A 10,446-nucleotide genomic window follows, 5' to 3' on the forward strand; every position below is an offset into this window, starting at 1 on the left:
CATCTGCTTTAGCCCCCCCCCCCCCACCCCCACCCACCCTTCCAGCTTCCTCTCCCATACCTCCCCAGCTTTCTCCATTAATGTCTCCCTGCACATTCCCCCGTTCCCACTACAGCCACATACATATTTTTTCAACAGCTTAATATTACCATTCATTATTTGTTTGCCACACTGCTCCAGCTCCGATGACGGACCGAGATGGTATAGATACGTGGACGGGAGAGGGGGATGGGGAGAGAGAAATAGGGGTGTGGGGGGGGTAAGATAAGTCCAAATCTGGCAACCGTCTCAAGTGTAATGACACCTCCGTCTCTATGGAAAACCATCCCCTTTTGTCTTCACTTGCATGGGAGCTCTTTCTTTTTACTGTTTTGTTCCCAGAAAACCCATGGAACATTTGCCAACATTTTTAAGAGCTGAGAAAAGCAGGATTCTTTTTTTCTTTTTTTCTGCTGTTTTTTTTTTTTTAGTCTTCCACCTCGCAGGTGTTTCTTTTTAAGGCGTGCTCGACAATGCCAAGCTCATCTTGGCTCGTCTTGAATGCCTCGGGCCTCGGGGGGAGAGAGAGAGACAGAGACAGAGACAGAGAGAGAGAGAGAAAGAGAAAGATAGAGAGAGAGACAGAGACAGACAGACAGACAGAGAGAGAGAGAGAGAGAGAAAGAGAGAGAGAGAGACAGAGAGAAAATGAGGTTGGAGAAATCTTCTTGATTAGCAGTTGTCGCTTCCCTTTTCTTAATCTCACGCGGTTCTCCTTTGCTGCCTCATTCACTCGATCTCTGCACACTTTTTAAGTGCTGATAGGGGGGATGAGATACCTTTGTAGGACAGGCCAAGAGGGAAGAAAGGGATCAAAGTAAATCTTAACTATAACTCGAAACCCTCTGCTCTCTCACAGGAAGTGACATCACTTGAAGGGCCAAGGAACAAAGCTGCAGCTTAAGTGCTATTTTGGGGGGGGGGGGGGGGGGGATATTCACGCACAAGAGAGCGAGCGTATGAAGTTCTCATGTCAGTAAGTCAGACTTGCTTGAGGCCTCGTTGTGTGGCTTTTATTAAGCGCCGTCTAATTTACCTCAGCTCTTTCGGCTGAACACTGATTTATGATGCACACTTACTAAAAGAGAGACGAATCAATCTTATCTCATTCTGATAGGCTCATGTTTGTCCGATTAGCATTCTGTGGGGTAATTGACACAATTGGAGCCAAAGCTTGGTTCATTAATGTTCATACAGATTGCTGCTCGTTAGAGCCACCATGTGGTGCAAACGCAGACAGCAGACATCGTGCTGCAAGTGGAGCTGGTAACTGTCGAAGCCTCGTTTAGTCTTAACGAAATGTCATGTAGAAAAGAAATAACTACAATAACTAAAAATACAATCATGTTATTGTCCTTGAGAGAGAATAAATGATTCAGGTTTTTCTTTTTTTTAATTAAAGGCGGCATAAACAGGTGGACCGCCAGTTAGGACCAGTGATACGCCGGCTGGATGGAAAGAAACACAGGACAAGAGGGGGAGGAAGGGGAGCTCAGAGAGAGGGATGAAAAGAGGGAGCCAGGAAAGAAGTACCATCTGTTTTTTAGGGACAAGGAAGATAAAAATGTGAGCGGCGCTCAGAGGCAGAATGTTAGTAGAGACTCAGGGTGTGAGAGGAGTCCGTGTACAGGGGGGGGGGGGGACTACAAGGGTCACAGAGAGGTAAGGGAGAGAGGGCAGATAAGAGCAAGGCAGACAGATGGGAGACAGGAAGATGAGAGAGGGAGAATTGAGTGAGAGAGAGAGAGAGAGAGGCGAAGGGGACCAAAGATTGGGTCTGGCAGAGGTGCGAGCGCACTGGGCACGCTCACATCGGGAAGGGACATGACTCGACATGCCGGCTCAGCCCAGCTGGGTCAACGCTCTGCACTGCCATGTTGTTTTGGCTTGGCGCTCTCCCCTCCGACAAACACACAACAAAACCCAGCTCAGCTCAGCTCGTTCTCCCCGCCTCATATCGAGACGCACACTCTACACGCAGGCAACGGCGCACACGAGCGCACGCCCAAAATGCCACGGTTTTGGCGGGAGCGGGAGCAGGGCCGGGCCCGGGCGAGGGCCCCGGACTAATGAAAACACCAAATTGGTTACTCTAACGCTGGGTGACAAGGGCACCTTGGGCTGCAGATGTTCCTGCTGATGGCAGATGGAGCCTGGCGCTGCCAGGGGACAGAGGGCCAGGCCTGCGCCAGCTCCGTGCCACCTGCACCCCTCCTCTGTTCCCCTCCACACCAACCCAAACATGCACACACTCGCTCGCTTTCTCACTTGGCCTATCTCGCTTGAACACAGGGCGTACTGCCCCCCCCCCTCCTCCCTCCGCTCCCCCCACCACCACACACACACACACACACACTCTATGTGTCTGCCCGTCTCTCTCTTAATCACTCTTCCTTTTTCCCTCTCACACACACACACACACACACACACTGGCATGCTCCTCTTCCTCCTGTGTCCACTGCGAGGATGACTGTTTGTGGACAGATATCTATGACACTGGCAGAATGTGTTGGGTTAAAATCGTGTCAGTATTGGTATTGATCCTATGAGCAGACAGAGCGGACTTCATGACCATAATTCAAGATGAGGAAATTAAACTGTTTGTTTTTAGTTGTTCTTTGTCTGCCGCAGCAAAATTTGTTTTCCACAACCTTCTGTCAGCGTCATCTGAGTAACTGAGAGTTATCCGCGGCTATTCCCACTTCTGAGCAGAAAGCGGAGTCTGGATCAGCTCATGCATGATGGGAGACTGTGTAATGATACCATTTATCTTCATGGAAGTGGTGACAGGCTTTTGGAGGTGATTCTCCGGGCCTGGCTTATAGAGACAGTCCACCAGGATAATTTGCTTGATGCCGATAGTCGCCAGATTATCAAAGTGTGCTCAGCTGCAGTTTCGATGATGGTTGGTTTTTCACTCGGCGTTGGCTTTTCTCAACGTTCACCAGTGATGCTTTCTCGCTGTGTCACTATGCGAGGGACAGGAAACTAAACGTGGCATGTTCTTCAAAAAGGTTTAATGGTTAGCTTCTTTTAAAAAAAAACTTTACATGAGTGTTGGCTTTAATTTTGAAATAAAAAGGGAAACGGGCTGCAGTGGGTGCATGGACACATGAGGGAAAGAAGGGAAGTAAACCGATGCATCACATGAAAGTCTTTTTTTTCTTTGACAGAAAATGGGATGAGATGCTGGAAAAGTGTTTGCACCACCATGCCAACTAAAAAAATCCAGGCACGTCGACTATCGGCTTGCGAATCCAAGTGTTGAAAGAACACTAAGACACCAGAGATTCATATGTTTGCCGTTTCATCAATTTTGATAAATCTGACCAGGCCCGGTAGCCAAAGTTGTGTCTCCAGCTTGGCCCGCATGCGATTCTTCCCACTGGTGGAATTTGTTGGACTGTGATATTGAACTTCTCTGTGATGAATGCCTATTTTGACATTGAAATCTTCTCGAAGTTCTGCGAGTGGGAGACAACAAAGTGCGCGATCATAATCAAAGTTACGTGGGAGCTCGTTCATCTGTCATTGCTCGAAAACAAAGAAGAAGAAAAAAACAATGAGCAGATTCCAATGTGGTTGCAGCTTTTTGGAGGACTGCGTACGCCTGACCGCAAACCCCCTCCTCTACACTTTCACAGTTCTTACGTCAAGCACGCATCCCTCCCTCCCCCCACCCTGTCTCTTTGCCCACTCCATCCAAAAAAACATGTGTGGCGCGTCATCTCAACTCCCTCCACGCTGAAGAAGGGCCCCTAACAAAACAAAACAATTATCTCTCCCCTCGTTAGGATCTGGCTCGCATCCCCTCTCCCTCTCAAAACGCCCATTTTTCCCCCCTGCAGGAGCCGACCTCCGCTGACTTCCTTCCGTAGCCGTCCCCGCGACAATACGTTGGGCTGAGGGTCTCTGAAGTGCTTCTGGAGTGGAGCGCTTAGCTGATTTTAGGCTTCATGTTTCTTTGAGAAGGCCTCAGCGGGAGCAGAGGGCGAGGTGCCCAGGAGAGAAACGCTCAGGGAAGGCGAAGGAGGAGAGACGATGGCGATTGTACTGGTACGAGGCGGCGGGCACCGGCGTGTTCCGGTGAAGAGGAATGGATGGGTTGGCAGCAGGCGGGTGCGCAGGTTTCACAATGCCAGCGCTTAATTACTTTAATTGGAGTCATTAGCTAAGTGAGCATGAGAGTCATCACCTGCACGGCGCGCAAGACGCACCTGCAACAGCAACATTGCCGTCATCATCGCACTCCAGCCGAGCGTTGACGGACACATTGGAGAAGCACCGCCGGATACAAAGAAACACACAAACACCATTCTGCCGGCGAGAGGGTCAGTCGGTGGGATATCCGTCTATCACATCCTTAACTACCTTGGAGAAATGAGAGAAGCAGAAAATCAAATAAGTTATATTTTCAGAAAGCAGAGAAAGGTAAAAAAAGATACAAATATTAGTAATGTTTGTATTTTTTCAGGATGTACATTGAAGAAGTTTTTTCTTGCTTTACTTATTCCTGTGCAACATGCTTTCATTGAGAATCAAACCACATCACAAATGTGCCTCTTTAAAGACTGCTGTGGTAAAAGTACCTCCCTTTATTTATTTATTATATTAAATATACGTCAATATCAGATACCAGATAGCTACAAAAACCAAAAAATAGTAAAACAAATACTAATAAACAAAACAAAAACAAAGAACCATCTTGAATACTAAATTCTCACTGGGGAGCAGACTATCAGCAATGCCAACACCATTACCAGACACTCCAATGGTGGCCACATTCAACGTCTCTTAGCTCGGTGACGACGGACCGGATTGTCCTTTAACCAAGTTTTCAGACAAAATGTGAAACAAAAAAAGAGCAGAGATTTGTCTAGCTCAGACTGAACTGACCAAACAAGGACTGTGGATTTTGTCTCCCATCACTAACATCGACTGCATAAAGTAGGGATCTCTTCATGCTCTGTATTGAACAGGAGGCTAAATCTTTATCTTCAGTGATCATATGGGAACTTTTGAGACAGTGGTACTAGCCACTAAAACCTCTGTGGGATTTGATCCAATGACAAACAGACTCCCAGGCTACACCTTTCTCCGTCCTCCTCTGCACCCAACAGACAGCCTGGCGGGCCGGCTGCAGGCAGCCAGGCTGAATGGCAGTAGGCTGGCAGGCTTAGCCCGGGGCCACCATCTCCTTCAGAGCCAACTCTGACCAGCTGGTCCGGACTACCACCACAGAGTGAGCGCGTATCAGCAGGGAGGTAGACACCCTCACACCGAGGGCCCCAACACCTGCAGCATTCAAACCAGCACTGCTGGGATTTAGGTGAGAAGAATCTGTCTGGTCTGTGACTGCACAGGTCATCACATTTCTCCTGGCGTGCCCCTTTCGCCTTGCCCAATTCCTTTCCTGAGAGCGCATGATGGACCCCTGTCTCGCTTTCGCTTGCCGACGCCAGATCCGGGAGCCTGATCCGCAGTCCAGGCCCGGTCCAATGCACCATGACGGTTCAGCTCCAGCGGAGCCCCAAGCGGCACGGGGGGAACATCTGGTGGACCGTCCCTTTTCCAGCCTAGCACTGTTTGGTATTCATGGCCACGGCTTTAGATACAGGAGGACACAAGAGGTGTGCAGCATCAAAACAGATCAACCTGGGAATATTCATGCCAATTACCAGCACGCGCACAGGACCACGCCTCGCGCAGTTAATTAACTGGCTCTGCCCGCCGAGAACAAATGTCTAAATTAAACAGACAATGGCCTCGAATCCGCCCATCGAGAACTCAGCTTCACCCCCGATACACCTTGATTTCACCAATATCGTCTGGGAACCCCCCCACCACCACCACCACACACCTCTTCTCCATCACGCTCACCTCCCAACTCTTTCCAGGTCTGACAGTTAAAAGGCCTGCCTGCACACAGAGAGAAAGAGCAGGCAGCTCATTGTGCGTTTTAAAGCGCTAACTAGGCCACTTAGCACCCCGTGACGCTGATCTGATCCCCGAGGCGCTGAACTTGGCAGCGGGCCCTCCTTCTTTCGCTCCTTCCTTTCCTCTCGCCATGGGAACCAGGCCATCCTTAATGACGCAGGAGTGCTTCGCCGGATCCCACAATGCAAAGGGGGCCGACATCTGTCTCGCTAAGTGGTGCACTCCCTTGTGCACCTTGTTTGTTCAATCAACAAGCTCCCCCCCCATCACTATGCCCTTTATATATATATATATTATTTTTTAAGACAAAAGAGTGTGCAGAGTTTGGAAAGAACAGAGAGTGAGATCATGACTCTTCAGCAGCAGCATCTCTCACACACTCACAACAGCACAGATATAAAGTGCACCGTTGTAAAAAGACAGAGATGGATGAGTTTGGTTATAGTTATAAATTACTCATAATCTGGCATCATACAAACAACCTTCCTCTCTATGAGGAATGGGAGTTGCAAAAGCTGAATTTGATCACTGTCAACACGGATATATGAGCCGCCCATCTCTCCTCCTGCATATTCTGGAAAAAGAAAAAAATATATAGTGCCTGATTAAAAGTGGCCCCTAATTCCTCATAGTTAAGACCTGGGCAAATATTTGTCCCATCAATCTTGAAAAATATAGCCATCAACCGAGATGTTAATCACATGCTAATAGAATCCAAGGGACTCAATGCACCCCCATAGTGAAATGAACGCTTTCACTTTTTCAGAAAGCCCACGTGAATGCAAATGGCCATCTAGTCGTTTTGACAGCATGCCAAGATGTCGTAAAGAGCCCCCTTCTTTATGCTCCTCTGGGAATGTATGTAAGGATGTGTGGGATGAGTTCACTTTACCAGGCCCAGATGCCAGGGTATAAATGAATAATAGGTTTTATGGGTCCTAACTGAAGAAAAAAAGCACATACGCACATAATCACACATACCCACTCGCTCAAGTGCATCTGCGGTGAATGTTGTTCGAATTCCCACAACTACACTGAAAAGAGATTGGGCATGAGAATAGGTGGTTCCTATACATAATTCAGGGGTCCATGCTGAAACAATTATGTTTGCTTACTGCTAAGTACCAGCGCTCAATAGCTCATTTGCTCTCTAGTTTGGTGCTTTCAGATGTAAGTGCTACGTGCTAAAAGTCGGTGGAACGGAGCTTTTTAATAAAATATAGGAGCTGACACTCGAGCGCCTGAATGCGAGAGTGGGCGGATAAAAAACAAAAACAAAAATGCTCTTTCATGTTTTTACTTGAGCTTTGCATGCAAACTAAATTGCACTTGTAAATCCAACCAGTGTTGTCAGGAAACTAATTAGCGACGCAGAGTTAAAAGGAAATGTGGACAAAATAGGACGTTTTAATGACAAAATTACAGATCACAATATTTCAGTTTAAATTCATCTAAACTCCTTTTTGAAGAGCGGCACAAGTCCAGTGTAGATAGCTCAGTCAGTTATAACAGAAATTTGCATGACCAAAATATAGGTCAGTTTGTCAGTGATCAGTGGTGGAACAAACCGCCAGAATATTTTACTCTGAATAACACATTCAGACTCTAAAACAAATAAACATACATGTATAAATAACTATTACAACTGTCTCAATAATTATCACATCAACTCGGAGAAACAAAGTCCATGACTTGGTCGAGATTTGAGATTAACCGTGTCAGTCCACATGAAAACCAACGCGGTTACAGGTGTGTGGATGCCGCAGCCTCGGCACTCTTTTCCTCTCGGCTCGTCTCGCACTTGCACTCGTCCACCACCATCACCCGCTTCACGTGGACCGTGGCTCCGCAGCGCAGGGGCACAGTCACGGTGTGAGTTCTGGACGGGGCGCAGCGGGAGCAAGGGGCCCGGTGGCGGAGGGCCCCCGTCCCGGCAAACTCCCCCTCGGACGGCACGAACAGGGAGCTGCACTGGCCGAAACACAGCTTGTTGTGCACCGTCACTGCATCGCACCCGTCTGCCGTCACGCGCTGAGAGGAGAGAGAGGGGCGATATGAGGCAATATTGTCAGAGTTCATTTAAAATGTAAAAATCAACACTAAGTGTTTATGCAACTCATCACCATCATGGCTAATCCTCCACCAAGGCCATAATCAGCTTTATGAGTGAGCAGGCAGATTATTGCGAATGAGAAATAAACGCTTTGCATCGCTTTCTTCTATTTGACTGTAAAGAATCGCTCATTTGAAAGCTATTTTCCATGTGTTGCACAGACAACTATTTAACAGACCAGGGAAATAAAACTGTCTTACCTGAGTGAAAGGTACCGCAGTGCACGCCTGTTTAGTGTCCTTAAGGTTGATTGGCAAGGAAACGCTCATCTTGTCTCCTTTATTGATGGCTCTCTGCCACATCTGCAGGCCTTGCCTCTTCTTCAGTTCCATTCCAGCGGGTCTTCTAGGGTGCAGGAGATGTAGAGGACTCACTGGGGCTTTGGGGGCCAGGGCCGGACCTGGACGCCCGTGAGACAAGAAAGCAGGGAAGGACATTCTGGAGCTGAGGGAGGGTGTTCTCCTGGGGGTGAGTCCTCCTCTGAAGACGCCTGAGTGGGCCAGGGCACGAGGCTCCAGCTGCACAACCTTCACTATTCCCCGGACAGGTTTATCCGGTCCACTGCCAGATGATTCAAATTCCACTCTTGATCTTTTAATAATGTTGTCAAAAGTATTGTGAGGGAACGCGAAGGCGACAGCTGTCCAACTTGACAAAAAAACTAAACTGATATGGCGAGCCATTCTTCAACACAAAAAGGGACGATTGTCAAAACAGAGTTGATGTAATTTGTTTTTCAAAACTGAGGAAACGACAAAAAAAAAAGTTACAGCGAAAATTATTAGTTATTCAAAAAAATCTTTGTCTGGTGGTGCGGTCCAAGGTTCCAAAAGGTAACCTTGCTGTCAGTGCTTTGGTCAGAGCGGTGGAGGAAGTCTTTTATATATGTTGCTGCCAGTTCTCACCTGTGTTTTAACGCAAAGAAGGTGTCGCAATTCCCACACCAGACCAGACATCACACCAAGCTTAAAACTCCAGGTCGTGGATGGCCGCCAGACTGAGAGGATTTCAGTTTCAAGGTGAGTGTGGCCATAAAAATTTTTTTTTTAAATCATCAAAAGAGGGCGTTTGATCCTCTGGGTTCAAACCGACCTTATTTCATGGATGTATTTTATATTTTACGATGAATTTGAGTCATCTTGACCACTTTTATTTATTTCCAGGCTTTACAAATCGAGACTCTGCGCTACATGAAGCATGAAAGCAATTCTTCTCGAAAATATTTCCACTTTTGATGTTTTAACGATGGTGATGGAGAAAGCTGATTGGAGCTCATAAATTGAGTGACATGGCTAAGCCTGCACACAACAGATTGTTTGAAATCATTATGACTGTACAATATGCTCAAAACGCACACCTAGGGAACATTACAGATGACCAACAGGCAAGTGGCTCCTTTTCAACCAGCGACGGTTAAACAGCCAACTTGATGTCGAGGATGAACTTTAACTAAACTCAAACTGTTTCGAATCCCGTGCCCACAGCTTCAGGAAGACTGCGGAGTCAACAAGGTGTCCCTGTTACCTTTGGCTGTAAAGCAATAATGAGTTTATGCTCTCTGTATAAACAAACCGTCTCCTGTCCATTTATTCCCACAGGCATCTCCTCAGCCCCTCCCTTGACGTCCCACCACATCACCATTAGACTTCAGTGTGCTCCGTCACCCGTGACCTGATCACACGCCGGCTGCTGAGGCCCGACTGGCTGACAATGTGAGGAGGGAAAGGGTGTTTGCCTTTCTCATCGAGACCTTGGTGTTAACAGGCACTTTTCCACGTCAGTTTCCCATCATCCAACACTTGACATGATGTTTTCATATCGATGCAAGAATGGGAAAGGTAAAGGACTTGAATATGAATACTTCCTCTCCTTCGTTGACCCAGGACTTTAACACACTGGTTACTGAGGTTTATAGTTACTTGATTAGGCAAACTGCAATATTCTAAGTAATGTAGAATGTGTGAAGATGTGTGCAGTGTTACAGTAATGTAGGAAGACCACTTCTTATAACTGCAGACTAAATGTTATCCACAAGAGGGCAGAGTTGATTAAGTAGATCTCACTACTCTCTCACTGTTAGACATTCTGTTCTCAATAAACGACAGAAGGCAATTAAAGAAAAGACGAAATGTACTTCCTTGTTTCTCACGCACACTTACAGGATTGGTTTTTTCAACAAATCACTGTAATGCTGACTCCATTTTCTTCTCTTTTTTTACATTGCAAAGCCTCAGTGATAGACTTGGAGGAACTAATGATGGCTTCCAAACACAGTTCAATGTTGCTGTGGCCGTCAAAACGATGATGAATCCTAATGTCAGGAATGGGAAACTGAGTTTAGAGTTAAGCCATTTAGT

The 10,446-nt window shown here is 47.1% G+C and overlaps 1 protein-coding gene across 1 annotated transcript; it reads right to left on the reverse strand.

Moving 5' to 3' along the window:
* Positions 1-7,719: 7,719 nt before the first annotated feature.
* dand5 (DAN domain family, member 5) lies at positions 7,720-9,276 on the reverse strand. The gene is made up of 2 exons (XM_056409997.1): positions 8,290-9,276; positions 7,720-8,007 (listed from the first exon to the last, which is right to left on the reverse strand). The coding sequence occupies exons 1-2, from the start codon at positions 8,770-8,772 to the stop codon at positions 7,720-7,722; spliced, it is 771 nt and encodes a 256-aa protein (XP_056265972.1). The 5' UTR covers positions 8,773-9,276.
* Between the last annotated feature and the right edge of the window lie 1,170 nt (positions 9,277-10,446).

Source organism: Pseudoliparis swirei, chromosome 24 (assembly GCF_029220125.1).
Source record: "Pseudoliparis swirei isolate HS2019 ecotype Mariana Trench chromosome 24, NWPU_hadal_v1, whole genome shotgun sequence".
Taxonomy (NCBI): domain Eukaryota; kingdom Metazoa; phylum Chordata; class Actinopteri; order Perciformes; family Liparidae; genus Pseudoliparis; species Pseudoliparis swirei.

What these genes read in the sequence shown, in the direction of transcription:
- dand5 (XM_056409997.1), bottom strand. Translation starts at nt 8,772, where the DNA reads ATGGCTCGCCATATCAGTTTAGTTTTTTTGTCAAGTTGGACAGCTGTC. An exon ending in CTGCGGTACCTTTCACTCAG is followed by an intron (nt 8,008 to 8,289) that starts GTAAGACAGTTT and finishes CTCTCCTCTCAG; the next exon opens with CGCGTGACGGCAGACGGGTG.